This window comes from Bos grunniens, chromosome 17 (assembly GCF_055505025.1).
Source record: "Bos grunniens cultivar Pamir isolate PY7600 chromosome 17, Bosgru_T2T1.0, whole genome shotgun sequence".
Classification (NCBI taxonomy): Eukaryota; Metazoa; Chordata; class Mammalia; order Artiodactyla; family Bovidae; genus Bos; species Bos grunniens.
In genome coordinates, this window is record NC_141181.1 from 4,541,643 (window position 1) to 4,560,589 (window position 18,947).

General features: G+C 43.9%; 1 protein-coding gene across 13 annotated transcripts in view; it reads right to left on the bottom strand.

Moving 5' to 3' along the window:
* Nucleotides 1-18,947, bottom strand: part of TRIM2 (tripartite motif containing 2) — a 212,767-nt gene that overhangs the window by 19,541 nt on the left and 174,279 nt on the right. For all 13 annotated transcript variants that reach the window (XM_086345896.1, XM_086345893.1, XM_086345891.1 and 10 more), the window contains 3 exons: nucleotides 17,487-18,210; nucleotides 4,541-4,644; nucleotides 3,846-4,013 (listed from right to left, as the gene is read on the bottom strand). In XM_086345896.1, coding sequence (XP_086202022.1) covers nucleotides 3,846-4,013; nucleotides 4,541-4,644; nucleotides 17,487-18,210 — 996 coding nt within the window. The remainder of the gene's footprint in view (nucleotides 1-3,845; nucleotides 4,014-4,540; nucleotides 4,645-17,486; nucleotides 18,211-18,947) is intronic.

The window sequence follows — 18,947 nt, forward strand, 5'->3', positions numbered from 1 at the left end:
ATCAAAGTAATACTCAAAATTCTCCAAGCCAGGCTTCAACAATACATGAACCGTGAACTTCCTGATGTTCAAGCTGGTTTTAGAAAAGGCAGAGGAACCAGAGATCAAATTGCCCACATCTGCTGGATCATGGAAAAAGCAACAGAGTTCCAAAAAAACATCTATTTCTGCTTTATGGACTAGGCCAAAGCCTTTGACTGTGTGGATCACAATCAACTGTGGAAAATTCCAAAAGAGATGGGAATACTAGACCACCTGACCTGCCTCTTGAGAAATCTGTATGCAGGTCAGAGAGCAACAGTTAGAACTGGACATGGAACAAAAGACTGGTTCCAAATAGGAAAAGGAGTACATCAAGACTGTATATTGTCACCCTGCTTATTTAACTTATATGCAGAGTACATCATGGGAAACACTTGGCTGGATGAAGCACAAGCTGGAATCAAGATTGCTGGGAGAAATATCAATAACCTCAGATATGCAGATAACACCACCTTTATGGCAGAAAGTGAAGAAGAACTAAAAAGCCTCTTGATTAAAGTGAAAGAGGAAAGTGAAAAAGTTGGCTTAAAGCTCAACATTCAGAAAACGAAGATCATGGCATCTGGTCCCATCACTTCATGGGAAATAGATGGGGAAACAGTGGAAACAGTGACAGACTTTATTTTGGGGGCTCCAAAATGACTGCAGATGGTGACTTCAGCCATGAAATTAAAAGACGCTTACTCCTTGGAAGGAAAGTTATGACCAGCTAGACAGCATATTAAAAAGCAGAGACATTATTTTGCCAACAAAGGTCTGTCTAGTCAAGGCTATGGTTTTTCCAATAGTCATGTATGGATGTGAAAGTTGAACTATAAAGAAAGGTGAGCGCCGAAGAATTGATGCTTTTGAACTGTGGTGTTGGAGAAGACTCTTGAGAGTCCCTTGGACCACAAGGAGATCCAACCAGTCCATCCTAAAGGAGATCAGTCCTGAGTGTTCATTGGAAGGACTGATGTTGAAGCTGAAAGTCCAATACTTTGGTCACCTGATGCGAAGAACTGACTCATTGGAAAAGACCCTGATGTTGGGAATGACTGAAGGTGGGAGGAGAAGGGGATGACAGAGGATGAGATGGTTGGATGGCATCACCAACTCAATGGGCATGAGTTTGAGTAAGCTCCGGGAGCTGGTGATGGACAGGGAGGCCTGGAGTGCTGCAGTCCATGGGGTCACAAAGAGTCGGACACGACTGAGCGACTGAACTGAACGGAAAGGCTGACGTGAATTGTTTTCTATCATTTCCCTGTATCTGTCTTTTTTCCTCAAAAGGCTTCTATATTTTTAAAGAGTAGGGACAATGTGTTAATAATTCTGTTTCTCCCATATCATCATCTATCACAGGCCTGAAGGAACTTCATAAACGATAATCTGTAGGCTAATTTGGGAAATATAAATCGCCTCAATAACCTTTTATAAAAATTGTTGTTTTTTTGAATGGAGGTAAACCTGATGATATTAAAAAAAGAAAAACAAGAAGCACTACCCATGACATTTTTCACAGAACTAGAACAGATAATCCATAACTTATATGGAACTATAAAAGACCCAGAATTGCCAAAGCAATCTTGCGGAAAAAAACAAAGCAGGAGGCATAACTCTCCCAAACTTTAGACAAAACCGCAAAGCTACAGTGGTCAAAACACCGGTTTTGGTACAAAAGCAGACAGATGGATCAATGGCACAGAATAGCCAGCCCAGGAATAAACCCCTACACAAAGGTGGTGGTCATGGTTTGGTCGCTGTGTCCTTTCCAACTCTTGAGACCCCATACTCTAGCCCACCAGGCTCCTCTGTCCATGGGATTTCCCAGGCAAGAATATTGGAGTGGGTTGCCATTTCCTCCTTCAGGATCCTGACCCAGGGACTGAACCCACATCTCCTGCACTGCAGGCAGATTTCTTATTGCTGAGCCACCAGGGAAGCTCACGCACAAAACAGAGGCAAGAATATAAAGTTGGAAAAAAGACAGTCTCTTCAGGAAGTGGTGCTGGGCAAGTTGGACAGCTGCACATAAATCAATGAAGTTAGAACACATCCTCACACTATGCACAAAAATAAACTCAAAATGGCTTAAAGACTTAAACATAAGACATGACACCATAAAACTCCTAGAAGACAGCATAGGCAGAACATTCTCCAACATAAATTGTACCAATGTTTTTCTTAGGTCAGTCCCCCAAGGCAACAGAAATAAAAACAAAAATAAATAAATGGGACCTAATCAAACTTACAAGCTTCTGCACAGCAAAGGAAACAATAAAAAACACAGATACACACAAATAAAAAGACAGTCTACAGAATGGGAGAAAATATTTGCAAATGAGACGACTAACAAGGACTTAATCTCCAAAATATACAAACAGCTCATAGAACTCAACCACCAAATAAAACCCAATCGAAAAACAGGCAGAAGATATCAACAGACATTTCTCCAAACAAGACATACAGATGGCCAGTGAGTACATGAAAAGATGTTCAACATCATTAATAATTAGAGAAATGCAAATCAAGACTACAACGAGGTACCACCTCATACCAGTCAGAGCGGCCGTCATTAAAATGTCTACAAATAACAGATGCCTGAGAGGATGTGGAGAAAAGGGCACCCTCCTTCAGTGCTGGTGCGAGTATAAACTGTACAGCCACTGTGGGGAACAGTATGGAGGGTCCTCAAAAAACTAACAGTAGAGCTACCACATGATCCAGCAATCACACTCCTGGGCACATACCCAGACAAATCTAGGATTCAAAAAGATAAACACAACCCTGTATTTGTGTGTGCGTGCTCAGTTGCTTCATTTTTATCCAACTCTTTGTGACCCCATGGACTGTAATCCACCAGGCTCCTCTGTCCATGGGATTTTCCCAGCAAGAATAGTGGAGTGGGTTGCTGTGCCCTCCTCCAGGGGATCTTCCCGACCCACGGATGGAACCTGTGTCTCCTGCATCTCCTGCACTGCAGGCAGACACTGGAGAAGCCCACCCTAGGCTCATAGCAGCACTGTTTACAAGAGCCAAGACATGGAAACAACCTAAATATCCATGAACAGATGATGGATAAAGAAAAGGTAGTACATATAAACAATGGAATACTAGTCAGTCATAAAAAGAATGAAATAATGCCATTTGCAGCAACATGGATGCAACTGGAGATTATCATACTAAATGAAGTCAGAAAGGGAAAGACAAATACCACACGGTATCACTTATATGTGGAATCCAAAATACGGCACAAATGAAGCTACCTACAAACCAGAAACAGGTTCATGAACACAGAGAACAGACTTGTGGTTGCGAAAGGGGAGAAGGACCGGACTGCAGTTTGGAGAAAGTAGACGCAAACTTCTGCATTTAGCATGAATACATGGGGTTAGAACATTTAGCATGAATACATGGGGTTAGAACATTTAGCATGAATACATGGAGTTAGAAGATGCAAACTATTCCATTTAACATGAATCCACCACCAGGTCCTACTCTATAGTACAGGGAACTACATCCAACCCCCTGGGATAAGCTATAATGAAAAAGAGCATTTAAAAAGAATGTAATTTAAAAGAGCAACTGAGCAAACTAACTGCTTTATAAAATAAAGCCATATTTAGGATATACATGAGTAGATTTATAACAATATCACTGTGACAATCGCTTCGTTAAACTTAGATGTGACAAAGTCAAGATGTTCTGCGTATGAAAAACTGTTGAACATTTTATTGGATCTGCGAGACCCCCCAGAATAGACAATTTTATCTTGTATTCCCTATTCCTTCTCTCAACTGGTCAGTTGTAGTTAATCTCACCTTAAACTTGCCATCTGATGAGAAGATGCTAACCCATTTGTTATCATAATCAGCAATGATTATGTCCCCACTGGGATGCACGGCTACTCCTGTGGGACGCTGCAGCTGCCCAGGAGAGCGTCCTCGTATGCCAAAACGACTTTTGAACTGTCCATCATTGGAAAATATCTGAAAAACAAAGTACATTCATTGCAATGTGAGCTAGCACAGAAATCATCAGGGCAAAAACAGGGAAGAATATTTGTCGTAAGGACTACAGGGCAGAACATACAAGCCCTATTTGAAGTAAAGCCTACACACACAAGATTAGCTTCCCTTTCTTTTCTTGCATCTTAGGCCTTAAGTTGGAGAAGGCGATGGCACCCCACTCCAGTACTCTTGCCTGGAAAATCCCATGGACTGAGGAGCCTCGTAAGCTGCAGTCCGTGGGGTCACGAAGAGTCAGACACGACTGCTCGACTTCCCTTTCACTTTTCACTTTCATGCATTGGAGAAGGCAATGGCAACCCACTCCAGTGTTCTTGCCTGGAGAATCCCAGGGACGGGGGAGCCTGGTGGGCCGCCGTCTATGGGGTCGCACAGAGTCGGACACGACTGAAGCGACTTAGCAGCAGCAGCAGGCCTTAAGTGGGAAACTGCACCTGTATCTATGTTATCAATACAAGTTGTTAAAGGTATACAATTAGGAGCCATACCTGCACACACTGGTTGTTACTGTCAGCAATCAGTATCTTTCCATTTGTAGATGCCGCTACCCCTTGAAGATTTGTGAATTCCCCTTTATTTCTTCCTTTGGTACCTAAAAATAAATGACAAAACCATAGACAATTAGGAATTTCCTTGGCGGTCCACTGGTTAAGACTCCGTGCTTCCACTGCAGGGGGCACAGGTTTGATTCCTGGCTGGGGGACTAAGATCCTACGTGACACATGGAGTAGCCAAAATAACAAAACAAACAAACAAATACCATAGAAAATTAAACAATAGAGAGTTAGATTTCTCAGCTATAGCAAGAAAATTATTCAGTCCTCTATAAGTAGCCTGAGAATGCAATGTTTTTTAAATTACACTTAAAAAAAAGAGGAACCCTTCCCACTGACCTAATCTATATTCTACTAAACTTGTCTTCCAGACCAATAAAGTATTTGCAACATCACATTATGGGGGGCAAATATCAATCTTTTCTTATTAAACTGTGGCTGCAGACTAATATGATTAAAATATATTTAGATTCCACAAAGACATGATTATAAAAACAAATATTACAATACTGAGGATATTTAGTAGCAAAGGGTCTTATATTGGGGTTGTGCCAAAATTCCTTCTCCAATTCAGCATCTCTTAGAAACCTGGACACTTGACTTTGAGCACTTTTAACTAACCACAAGGTCACAGGTGTTACAAAACCAGCAGGCTGATATTCAACCACTGGAGTTATCTATGAACTATTTTCAAAGACTCAGTGTCTCATTAAGCTTATCTCTCCTATAAAAGATATCCTGACGTGCTTTCTAGATTAAATAACTAAGAAAGGCAAAAGAAAATTAATCAATGTAAGTAAAAGCCCCTCATCCTTCTTAGAGTTTTTTACTGAAGAGATGAAGAGGGAAAAAAAGCTTAAAGATGTCTACGGTTAACAGATGTTTGTTTTTATTTCAAAAGAAGTATTTATAACTTATTTTAATAGGACCATGCAAATATTAACAGATGGAAATAAAAGGAACTTTGCTCAGAAATGACCGGGAAGGAGGTTTAAATTTTCACAGTTGGAGAATGAGAGCTATGCCTCAGTTTTATAATTTCATTTACATTCAAAAGAGGAACTTGATATTTGTTTTTAGACGTCAATGCAATTCCCCAGGAGAGCAAAAACAGGCTGCCAGTGGCCAATGTCAAGGCCCTATTGAGGTGCTTAAGAACAGGGAGACTCTTCAGAAACTGGCTTCTGCATTTAGGAAGTGAAACTGTGACAGAATTAAACTTAGAACAAAATCGACCAACAGAATCTCTGGGTGAATCATCTGATCAGCTACTGCTAACTGCTAAGTCACTTCAGTCGTGTCCGACTCTGTGAGACCCCATAGACGGCAGCCCACCAGGCTCCCCCATCCCTGGGATTCTCCAGGCAAGAACACTGGAGTGGGTTGCCATTTCCTTCTCCAACGCATGAAAGTGAAAAGGGAAAGTGAAGTCGCTCAGTCATGTCTGACTCTTCACGACCCCATGGACTGCAGCCTACCAGGCTCCTCCGTCCATGGGATTTTCCAGGCAAGAGTACTGGAATGGGGTGCCATTGCCTTCTCCGGTCAGCTGGTTCTTATCAAATCCACAAGATAGTTGTTTTATTGAGATCCTGGGCCCTAACACGATGACTCATGATCTCTGTCTCTTTTTATAACATGAAATAAAAATCTGATCCTCAAAAGAACGTCTTGCACGCTGTAGGACAAACGGTTCTATTTAATTTCAGATGTTTCAGAAAAGATGATCTTTATACTTGATCTTCACAAAATCCCTTGAATATGAAGGTCCATGGGATCAGCTAATACTTTAAAAATGGTATGTTGATATCTGTTTGTGTTGGAGGGAGGGGCAGGAAAAGAGGTGGTAGGCCCTTAAAAGAGGTACGTGACAACTTGGTATTAGCTTTGGGGCACTGAAGTCTGAATAACAGCTGAGTAACAGGCACAGCAAAACAAAAGGATGGACTAAAAGCAACAATTCTTCTAAAATGCTCAGTTTGTACTTTTTAAAAGGCAGTAGGGGCAAGGCCAGGGTCTCCAGAGACTAAAAGGTTAATTTATCAAGAACGTTGATAAACAAAAGCATGGAAGTTATTAGCAAGATAGGGAACTGAGGACCAAACAAAGAATCATAATACAAGAGTCCTACCAGTGGACTGGAAAAGAGGTGACGGTAAAGAAAACCCAGGCTGTTTTGTAAAACTGGAAGTTTACCCATGGCCCAGAGGGCATGCAGGCAGAGGAAAGAAATACTGAAAACGGGACGGGAGTAAGAAGCACGTGGACAGAGTAGACAGCACTGGTTTGCTGTTTAAACCTGCCTGCTGTCCTCTTTTCTTTAACTTTTGGCCCACGCTGCTGACAATGTGTGTGAGTCTCTCAGTCCTGTCCGGCTCTTTGCAACCCCCTGGACTATACAGTCCATGGAATTCTCTAGGCCAGAATACTGGAGTGGGTATCCTTCCCTTCTCCAGGGGATCTTCCCAACCCAGGGACTGAACCCAGGCTTTCCGCATTGCAGGCGGATTCTTTACCAGCTGAGCCACAAGGGAAGCCCCATTCTGCTAAGACAAAGCCTATTCTATTCAGAGAAGGCTCTGCAGGCAGCAGCAGTTGAGGTTTGAAAGGAAGGAAAAAACAGAGACTAGTGTGCTTCCATAGATGTTCAGCAGTTCCTCTGTCAAAAAGATTTAATTGTCCTTCTGAAAAAACAGAGGTGATGCAGAAGGAGGGAATATCTGAGCAAAAAAAATATGGACACCTTTTTTTGCTCTGCAGAAATAAACACACATTTTTGAGGGTCGGTAGAAATGGGAAACAACTGTATGAGGGACCACAATTTTAAAATTCGGTCAGACGTGTAATTGGCCTCTGTATCAACATTGTTTGGAACAAGGGGAAAGAAGCCTCTGCCAGTCTGAAATGGATGCGAGATGCTCCGTACAGGCTCTGAGAGGAAAGCATCTACAGTACAGAGGCCCACCCTGCTGGGGCAGGTCCTCCCACCCCCACCACGCCCAGGCTTCTGTGCGGGCCCAGCTGTCACTCTCGGTCTCAAGTTAACGAGAGAGCTTGAGTCTGCTGCCCCGCATGTCAATAAAACCCCAGGGCTGGAGGCACATCTGTTAGATGGCTTATATATTTTTTAAAAAAATTAGATGGAACAGGCATTGCCATTTCCTGAGGATTAAAGGAAATCCAGCAACATACTTGAGGGACAACTCGTGTTGACTATATTTACGAGGAAAATCTTAATGGTGAGTAGCGATACGCACGGAATCATTATGCTGAAATGCCCAAAGTCCAAGTGTTTAAAAGTGTCTTGGGTCCAAAGGAAACAGAAATTCCAGAAGTTAGAAATAATTTGGAGTGATGCGTTCCTCTTCAATATAGTAAACAGTATTTAGTCCAGATAAAAATGTCTAGCCCGCCACAAAGTATTCTAAATAAATAAGGAAAACCAGTTCTTTCATAACAAATATAAGTGAAGTATAAAACATATATAGTCATCATAAAATCTTTCCCTGTCTAATGGCTACATTTGGGCTAGGAAAATGAGTAATGTGAGTTTTTAAAGTAATTATAAACAATTTGGTAACAATTCCGTAAGATAATTATATTTGTTTAATTATAATTATATTTGGTAACAATTCCATAAGATTTTAAACTAGCCTATGACACACAGAATGACTTTTTATCAGCTTCTTATCCATGCTCCTGCCCATGCCTCTAGGAAGATTACAGAAGTAAGGTAATAAGTTCCTGGGCTGAAATAGGTGATCACAACTGCAAACTTCTTCCCACTCCCACTCCAACCTAGTAAGAAAATTAACGCTAAATAAACCTAGATACTTAAGAGTCGGATAACGCTAAAGGACGAAACAGCCAGACACAGGGTTTAACACAGGATCTTCAACCAAATAGGTGCTTAGCATGCATTTGCTGAATGAATGGGTCTCTAAATGAATTATGAATGACTGAGTAAACGACAACCCACATTACGTCATGGGAAAAGGAAGTGTTCAGTAATATTGACAGCACTTTCATATACATTCTCTGATGCACTCCCTGTAACAACCCCAAGAGTCATCAGCAGGATAAATATTATCATTCCAGTTTAAAGATGAGGAATTGAAGCTAGACATATCACAGAGTTAGCAAAGAGACAGAGCAATGAATAAAACCTGGTTCTCCTAACCCTTTACAAAATACATATTTTTAATACATACATTGCTTCTCTCTAATTGGGTATCAGGTTTCTGAAGTGAGGACAATTATTCTTTGGGTTCACATGAGCCATGCTTGCTCCATAAAAATCTTTGAGGAAATTCTGTTTTAACTGGTTCACTATCTCCCTCACTAAACCATGAGCTCCCCAGGGGAAGCTGCAACATCTGTCCTGTTCTCTGGAGCAGCTTACAATACAGCGCAGTGCCTGGTACTTGGTAAACAGCAGTGGCATCTTTCCACATGTGAAATGCAAGAGACGTTCCCAAGAATGAGTTTCTCAAGGAGTAGGTCAGGGTTCCTATAAAAACCTCAGATGCCAAATTAGCACACTCTCCTTCCTCAGGGATTTTAGAGAGGGAAGATGATGCCCTGCAGAAATGAGGCAGGGAAGAGGGGTATAAATTATCATATCTTCCTGTAAAGCCTCTGAACTCATGCTAAGTGATTTTATACAGCCATCTGCTCTCACAAGAAAGCACATTGATCTAGAGAACAAATGAATGGTTCATTCACCACTTCCCAAGGACTCATTAAGGTATGGTTGGATGAATTGCATAATTTGAAACAATTCATCTGTAATTCTTTCATTCCCTCCCACCTCTTCAGCTTCCCCTTTGTTCAATGCTTTTCTTAAATAGCTCACAAAACCACCTCATGGCTTTTAGTCAGCAAACTCTGACAGTGCAGGGAAAAACAATCTCTTGATGTTTTAAGGCTTTATCAACAGATGCGCTAAGCCACTCCCCTGTACTCCTTCAGGTTTGTTTTGCAATTTAGCATTCAGTTTAGTTCACTTTAGTTCAATCGCTCAGTCGTGTCCGACTCTTTGCGACCCCATGAATCGCAGCACGCCAGGCCTCCCTGTCCATCACCGACTCCTGGAGTTCACTCAGACTCACGTCCATCGAGTCAGTGATGCCATCCAGCCATCTCATCCTCTGTCGTCCCCTTCTCCTCCTGCCCCCAATCCCTCCCAGCATCAGAGTCTTTTCCAATGAGTCAACCCTTCGCATGAGGTGGCCAAAGTACTGGAGTTTCAGCTTTAGCATCATTCCTTCCAAAGAAATCCCAGGGCTGATCTCCTTCAGAATGGACTGGTTCCTTGCAGTCCAAGGAACTCTCAAGAGTCTTCTCCAACACCACAGTTCAAAAGCATCAATTCTTCGGCACTCAGCTTTCTTCACAGTCCAACTCTCACATCCATATATGACCACAGGAAAAACCATAGCCTTGACTAGATGGACCTTTGTTGGCAAAGTAACGTCTCTGCTTTTGAATATGCTATCTAGGTTGGTCATAACTTTCCTTCCAAGGAGTAAGCGTCTTTTAATTTCATGGCTGAAGTCACCATCTGCAGTGATTTTGGAGCCTCAAAAAATAAAGTCTGACACTTTCCACTGTTTCCCTATCTATTTCCCATGATGGGACCGGATGCCATGATCTTCGTTTTCTGAATGTTGAGCTTTAAGCCAACTTTTTCACTCTCCTCTTTCACTTTCATCAAGAGGCTTTTTAATTCCTCTTCACTTTCTGCCATAAGGATGGTGTCATCTGCATATCTGAGGTTATTGATATTTCTCCTGGCAATCTTGATTCCAGCTTGTGCTTCTTCCAGCCAAGCATTTCTCCTGATGTACTCTGCATATAAGTTAAATAAGCAGGGTGACAATATGCAGCCTTGATGTACTCCTTTTCCTATTTGGAACCAGTCTGTTGTTCCATGTCCAGTTCTAACTGTTGCTTCCTGACCTGCATACACATTTCTCAAGAGGCAGATCAGGTGGTCTGGTATTCCCATCTCTTTCAGAATTTTCCACAGTTTATCGTGATCCACACAGTCAAAGGCTTTGGCCTAGTCAATAAAGCAGAAATAGATGTTTTTCTGGAACTCTCTTGCTTTTTCCATGATCCAGCAGATGTTGGCAATATGATCTCTGGTTCCTTTGCCTTTTCTAAAACCAGCTTGAACATCAGGAAGAGTAAGACTATAATTCACTCACTGTGGGCATATGTTACATTTTCACGTGTGGGAAGTGTCAAGTATCTCAACTTTGGAAAACTGCGGAAGTTGAAGGACATTTCAGATGAAGAGGAATTACTGTGCAATTAAAAAGGCAGAGGCCTCAGAGTCACAGGTGGCTTGGTTCCTACTTGGGCTCTCCCGAGCCTCCATTCCTTCAAAGCTAAGGATGATTATATGTTGTCCTGGTAATTTGGTTCATGAGGGTCAAGAGCTGTAGGGCTGGGGAGGAGCTCTGATTTCTACCACTAGCCCTTTCTATAGTGTAAGAGCTCCTTTCATGGCTGATATCAATGAATTCAGTAAAGCTGCAGATACAAAATTAACATACAAAATTCAGTAGCATTTCCATACACTAACAATGAATTTTCTGAAAAAGAAACAAAGAACTTGATTCCACTGATAATAGCATCAAAAACAATAAAGAACTTAAAAATAAATTTAACTAAGGAGCTGAAAGATTTCTTATCTGAAATCTACAAGATATTAATGAAAGAAATAGAAAAAGACACAAAGTGGAAAGATATTCCATATTCATGGATTGGAAGAATTAATATTATTAAAATGTCAATACTACCAAACAACATCTATAGATTCAATGCAATCTCTATCAAGAGTCCAATGGTATTTTTTACAGATGTTGAAAAAACACTCCTAAAATTTATATGGAACCACAAAAGACCCTGGATAGTCAAAGAAATTCTGAGGAAGGGGTACAAAACAGGAGGCCTCACATGCCCTGATTTCAAGCTATAATATAAAGCTATTGAAATCAAAATAGTATGGTACTGGCATTAAAAACCAATAGACCAGAACAGGACTGAGCCCCGAAAAAATACCCAAATATACACAGTCAACTAATATTTTGACAAAGGAGCCAAGAAAAGACATTGGTTCAACAAATAGTGCCAGGATAACTGAATACTCACATAAAAGAATGAAACTGGACCTGTGTCTTCCATCATAGACAAAAGTTAACTAGAAAGGGATTAAAGATTTAAATATAAGTCCTGAAATCAGGTCTTATTTCTTCCTAGAAGAAAACACAGGAATAAAGCTCCCTGACATGAGCCTTGGTGAAGATTTTTTGGATAGGATACCTGAGGCATAAGCAAAGAATGCAAAAATAAACAAGCAGGACCATATCAAACTAAAAAGTTTTTGTTAGCGAGCAAAAGAAACCATCAGCAATGTGAAAACACAAAAAACGGAATGGGAAGAAATATTTCAAACTATGTATCTAATAAGGGGTTAATATCCAAAATATAGAAAGAACTTACACAATTGAACAGCAAAAACCCAAATAACCCAATTAAAAACTGGGGGAAAGACCTGAATAGATATTTTTCCAAAGCACAGTCACAAAGGTCACATGAAAAGAAGCTCAGGATCACAGCGATCAGGGAAATGCAAAGCAAAACCACAATAAGACGCCCCTCATGCCTGTTAAAATGGTCACCATCAAAAGACAAGAGACAAAGCATGGTGGCATGCTCAGCTAAAGATCCCTCACGCTGCAATGAAGAGCCGGCCCAAATTAAACAAACGGTGCGTGGATGTGGACTGCTGGTCCTCGTGCCCTCTTGGTAAACTGGTAAAGCCACTATGGAAAAACTGGATAAAGGATCTTTGAAAAGTAAAAATAGAACTACCGTATGATCCAGCTTTTCCACTTCTGGGTATGTTCCATGTCTGGTGCAATAGTGTGACTACTATTCAGACATAAAAGAGAGAAAATCCTACCATTTGCAACAGTATGGGCGGATCTTGAATGCATTATGCTAACTGAAGTCAGTGAGACAAAGACAAGTACTGTATGATCTCACTTACATGTGAAATCTAAAGCAAAATAAAACAGGACTTCCCTGGTGGTACAGTGGGTAAGAATCCTCCTGCCAGTACAGGGACAGAGGTTCGATCCCCAGTCTGGGAAGATCCCACGTGCTGCAGGGCCACTAAGGCTGGGAGCCACAGCTCCTGAGCCCACGCTCTGGGGCCTGAGTGTGGCGACTCCTGAGCCCACGTCCCTAGAGCCTGTGCTCTGCAACAAGAGAAACCACAGCAATGAGAAGCTTGTGCACCACACCTAGGGAGTGGTGTCTGCTTGTCACGACTAGAGAAACCCCTTGAGCAGCAATGAAGACCCAGTGCAGCCAAAAATAGTAAATAAATAAAATGAAAACAAAACAGAACTCACAAAAAGAGATCAGACTTGTGGTTACCAGAGGCAGGAGGGTAGGGGAGAGGCCACTGGAGATGAAGGAACTTCCCTGGTTGTGTGGCTGTGAAAGTGGCGCTGCTGGGGCTGGAACCGGGGCCATCCAGCCCCCACGCCCACAGCCTTGACCTTTCACTCTTCAAGCCCGCATTCCTGCATCACTGGAGTCAAACGGCCGGAAGCTCAGCTGGGTCCTAAACTCCTGCCTGCTCCCTCCTAAGGATGTTGCTGCTGCTAAGTCGCTTCAGTCGTGTCCGACTCTTTGCGACCCCAGAGATGGCAGCCCACCAGGCTCCCCCTCCCTGGGATTCTCCAGGCAAGAACACTGGAGTGGGTTGCCATTTCCTTCTCCAACGCATGAAAGTGAAAAGTGAAAGCGAAGTCGTTCAGTCGTGTCCAACTCTTTGTGACCCTATGGCCTGCAGCCTACCAGGCTCCCCCATCCATGGGATTTTCCAGGCAAGAGTACTGGAGTGGGGTGCCATTGCCTTCTCCGCCTAAGGATGTTAGGAATCTGCATTTCCTCTCCACTCGCTGCATCACTCAATCCTAGCACTTGTAACAGCTCACGTGACTGCTGCAACAGGAAGCAGGCCCCTGCCTCCGGGGGAACACTGCCAGTAGATCCCTAGGCTCTCTGGAAATCAGTATCTCAGTAAGTCACCACATCACACCATACTGTTCAGCGCCCTCCCCTTCATCCACACCGTGACGGTTCTCAAACCTCAGTGCGGAGACGGGTTGTGGAGCTGGAGGCATGCAGATTCCTGGTCCCTTCCCCAGAGATTCTGATTCTGTAAATGCAACTTGGAATCCAGCAATTCTCATTTTTGCCAAGCACCCCAAGGAACTCAAGTGGTTTATGGGAAACACAGGTGTACAGATCAAAGTTTCTGCTTAGCAAGGAAACAGAACTTTGCTCTCTTCACTTTATTTCATGCTTCAGATAATGGAATCATTTTGGTTCTTCGAACTACTCAGTGTCTGATCTTCTTCCCCTTCACCTAAATCTCCCCTTTCCTCCTCCTAACTGGCAGACTCTTTGTCCTTCAAAGCCGGCTTAGGTTTAGGTGTCATCTCTAGAACCTTCCTTAACTCCCAGCTACCTGTCAGCCTCCCCATCCCGCCTACCTCTGAAGGTGCTCCTTCTGAAGGCACCACATCCGTCATGTCTGTCCCCTTCTGGAGTGTGGCCTCCCCTAGGTCAGGCTCTGATCCCTCTCTCTACATCGCTGCCCAGCCATGTGTTGGGCACACAGCAGAAGCTCAAACAGCAGAGTCCCATTTAACTAGGGGCTGGGTGACGAGGGACAAGAGGGAAAATGTAAGTCAAAACTACCCTGGAAGACCTTTTCTATTATCCAGAAAGTAATAGTTCACCTTCACAAATACACACAGGTGTTCAGGTATATACACAGCATATCTGTCATGTATCTGCCCTTACGTATCTGTTATAAGCTGAACTGTATCTCCACAAAATTCATATGCTGAAGTCCAGTCTCAACCTCCAGTACCTCAGAATGGAACTGCTTTTGGAGTTAAGATCTTTAGAGGTGATTAACTTAAAGCAAGGCCCTAATCCAGGATGACTGGTGTCCTTATGAGAAGAGGGAGAAACACCAGGAGTGTGTGAGCACAGGGGGAACCTTCAGAGGGCAAAGCAACGAGCAGGCGGAGAGGCCTTCGGGGAAACCGAGCCCGCCGCCTCCTTGAGCCTGGGCTTTTAGCCTCCAGAACTGGGAGAAAATCAGTCTCCTCCGGTTTGCCACACAGTCTGTGGTATTGTTATGGTGGCCGTAGCAAACTTAGACATCACCTTTACCTCATTGACAAACTTAGTGGACTTAGTGCTATATGCAGGGACTGTGCTAAGTGCCTCACAAATGTCTAAACATTTAAACACCTTCCCCCCAGCGCCAGTGAATCTCCAAGGGTGAGTGTCTCAATGGGTAGGAGGGGAGAAGAGGGGATCCCCTTCCCCTGGGGCGGGGCTGGGCATTCACAATATAACCGGGGGAAAAACCCCTAAGAGACATGTCTCTTTCCTCGGGTGAGACTCATAGGTGGAATGGTGACAATTGAAAATAGTAAAAGGACGGCCATCTTTAACTCAGCAGTTACTGCATATAGGCAAAGGCCAGCCCTAAGAATTCCTGCTTGTTTCACCCCCACGGCAACCTTAAGAATTAGCTAAGATTTCATTCCCTGTATGTTACCGGAGGAAACTGGGTTAAGAAGGGAGAATGAGAATCAGGCCCAGATCCGGCCCTCTCGCCACTCTGCACACTGCCTGGGAAGCGGACCCAGGAACTCGGCTGGGGGAGGAAAGATTTCAAATGCAAGACCGAGTTTGCTCTTGATGCAGATCAATGGGGAGCAGCAAGGTCAATTGTTTTAGAAGAAAAGGCAGCAGGGAACGTCTAACAGCCTTAATAACAGCTCATGCAAAAACAATGGCTGTGGATGATTTAGCTCTTCCAATATGCCAGGCATTAAGCTTGGAACTTTGAACAGTTCTGAGAAGCAGATATTTTTATCTTTTCTTTTTATGGACATGGAAACTGAAGCCCAGGGAAGCTGGGAGACCTGCCCAAAGTTGAAGCAAGTGGCAGAACCGGAGTGGCAGGCCTGGGTAGCTCCAATCCTATGCCACCCAGCCCACCCCCTCTGCTTTGGCAGGTGTCTCAACAGCCTCTGCACCCAACCGCACAAATGGCCGTGAATGGACCAGGGTCTCCACACGCTGAGAAGGCAGCCTGCGTGCTATGTCACAGTCTTTACCAAGACTTATCCTAAAGAATAGTAAACAATATAGCGTATTAAATAATAAAGAGGAATGAATAATAAGTAGAGCAGCTCTTGCCCAAGAATGTTCCAAGGAGCCTTATTTTCCCAAGATGTCCACAGGAGAAGTGCTATGGTCAGAAGAGCTTGGAAGTGCTGCCTATTATCCCTCCACTGCCTGTGAGACTTGCAGTGCACGTTAGCAGATTCTGAAGGTACTTCGGCCAAAAAAAAAAAATCTGTTTCCCTCACTTAAGCTAAACTTTCCCCAATCTGTCTGAACCACAGAACTGTTTTTCTGCCTGTGTCAGTGGCCATAGCTTAAAGACCTTTTTAGAGATATTGCAGTGGAGGACCAAAGAGGCAGAAAGAGAAGCAAGTGGGAGCCACTTTTGGATACAGTAGCTAACATACAGACTTTTTTTTTCTTAAGAATTATCAAATTGTGAGGACTTCCCTGGCTGTCCAATGCTTAAGACTCCATGCTATCAATGCAGGGGGCCTGGGTTCGATACCTGGTCAGCTAACTAGATCTCACATGCCACGTGGCATGCCACAAAATAAAAAAGAAAATTTTAATATATAATAAAAGAATTAGTAAAGTAGTGGTTGTTTATATTTAGTTTGTTTAGAAAATAAACAGCGTAAAAAAAAATTGGAGGCAATAAAGCTGACAAGGGAAGGACAATTTGCATTCCCAAATCTCTTGGCTCATCCTAAGCCTTCTTGCTTCCATCCCAACCCCATTCTATTCTCCAGGTTTCCACCCACCCTCTCCTCTTGAGGCTGCTCTCCAGCTACACGCAAATGGACATAACCACAGCTTGCAATGCACCATGCCCCTTGTCCCCAGGTCTTACAATGTGGAAGCAGTGACAAGCATCAGACCCTCTGCCCACAGTTACCTCCTGCGCTGGCACATTCCAGAGAAACCATGAAGTTATCTGATAGAAGCATGTCTCTGCCTTTGGGTTAGGCAGAAGAACTCTAAAGACATTATTCCCATGGTGGGGGAAAGATTGCCAACATTTCCTTTAAAATGTGAAGATTATGTACACACTGTTATATTTAAAATGGATAACCAAAAAGGACCTACAGTATAGCAAAGGGAACTGTGTTCAGTATTATGTAACAAAAGAATCTGAAAAGAATAGATAGATACATGTATATATGTAACTGAATCACTTTGCTGTACACCCGAAACTAACATTGTTAATCACCTACATTCAAACATGAAATAAAAAGCTAAAAAAAGAAAAAAAAAAAAAACCTGCTACCAAAAAAAAAGTCCAGATTATGAGTGCTGTATTTTTCTAACTCTCTTTTTGCTTATTTTCAGCTTCTGATTTTTCATAATAAATAGGAGCGCTGGCGTGGTGAAGGGGAGGAGGAGGGGAAGAAAGAGGGAGGGGAGGGAGGAAGAGAGAGAAGGGAAGGAGGAGAGAACAGGGAGCAGGAGAAGGAAGAGGACACAAACATCCTCCGGAGAAGAAGCCTGCATGGGCTCACCTAATAAAATACACCAGTTTATCTCCCACACCATCAGCCCGAGCTGCGACCTGCCAAGTTGCAAGTCGACACTTCCCCAGTCCCGCCTTGAGCCAAGCAAAATCCCGCATGCGGCCGCAACGCCGCCCGCCCCTTACCCACTCGGAAGATCAGGTCGTCTTCGATGGGGTTCTCTTTTCGCTTCCCGGTGCTGTACATGCTGGCGGGCCTCTTGACAGCCTTCTGCTTCACATGGCCGCTGCCAGGGGACTTCACTCGCCGCTTCACGCCCTCGGTGGTGGGGGACACATCCGCCGAGCGGATCACCTTCAGCTTGAACGGGCTGCCGCGGATGTGCTGGTCGTAGAGCCGCAGCGACAGCGTGAAGTCGCCCTCCTTCTGCACGGTGTACAGGAACTCGTACGTGCCGTTCTTGTTGTCCAGGATCTCCCCATCGGCCACGCTGCCGTCGGGCGTGCTCAGCTCCGCCGTGAGGTAGGCGTTGCCCGTTTTGCACAGCTCGCCGTCTTTGTCCTTGGTTGTTATGGTAACAGACATGGGCTGCCCGATGATGGTCTGCCGCAGCCCCTCGCCCGTCGCCACCGTCTCGGAGGCGACGGCATTGGTGGTCAGAATCGTCCCGAGGTTGTGGATGGACTTCTTGAGCCCCTCGGTCTCCACGATGAAGTCCAGTTGGTCGTTTTCTCGCGGGTGCAGCGGGAAATCTTGGTCCGCCAGTTCATTGAGCTTCTCGCTCATTTGCTTCTTCACCAGCAGCACCTCCGTCTCCGTGCCGTGGTTCAGGGCCTGTGCCGTGAAGTTGCTGCAGCTCTTGATGCTCTCCTGCCCCTCGAGCAGGGTGTCCAGCTGTGACTGGAGGACCTGTGGGGAAAGCGAGCAGCTGAGCGCCGCCCACGGAGTGCCCCGGGGCGAGGTTCCGTTTAACCCAGTGAACCCGGCTGTAATGCTAAATCCTAAATCGCCTTCACAGCCCCTTCTCTTTCCTGTCCTCCTCGCCTCATCTCTCCCACACACATATTTCTGGGATCATGTGTCTGGGGTGAGCTGAAACGTCACCCAGAGCGTGGCGACAGAGTGCTATGCCTGACATCTGAAGTATTCATTACTCAGTCTCTTTCCCTAACGTTCAAAGTTCTCCTGTCATCAGCTCAAGGAACAGAAACCAGACAAATGAAAGCTCCACATCTGAATATCAGAAGCTTTTATCCCTGGTTTTGTGATGGGACGTGCAGAGTTAAACAGAGGCTGCAGTCAGGGTTCACTCTGAAGTTGACTAACAGGTTGGTGTGGGTGAGAGAGTCATCAAGAGACTATTAGACATTATAATTAAGGAAGGAAAACAATCCAGTTTAACCCTAAATCCTGAAAGTATTACTTTATATTCAACCTTGTCTTTTATGTAGTCAAGTTATAAAGTGGTACTTAAGGCCACAGAATCATAGTTTTGGTGAAAACAAGAAGGAAAACATAGCTGGAAACAGGAAAAAATATGCTGTTAAGTAAAAGCTGCTGCTGCTGCTGCTAAGTCGCTTCAGTCGTGTCCAACTCTGTGCGACCCCACAGACTGCAGCCCACCAGGCTCCCCCGTCCCTGGGATT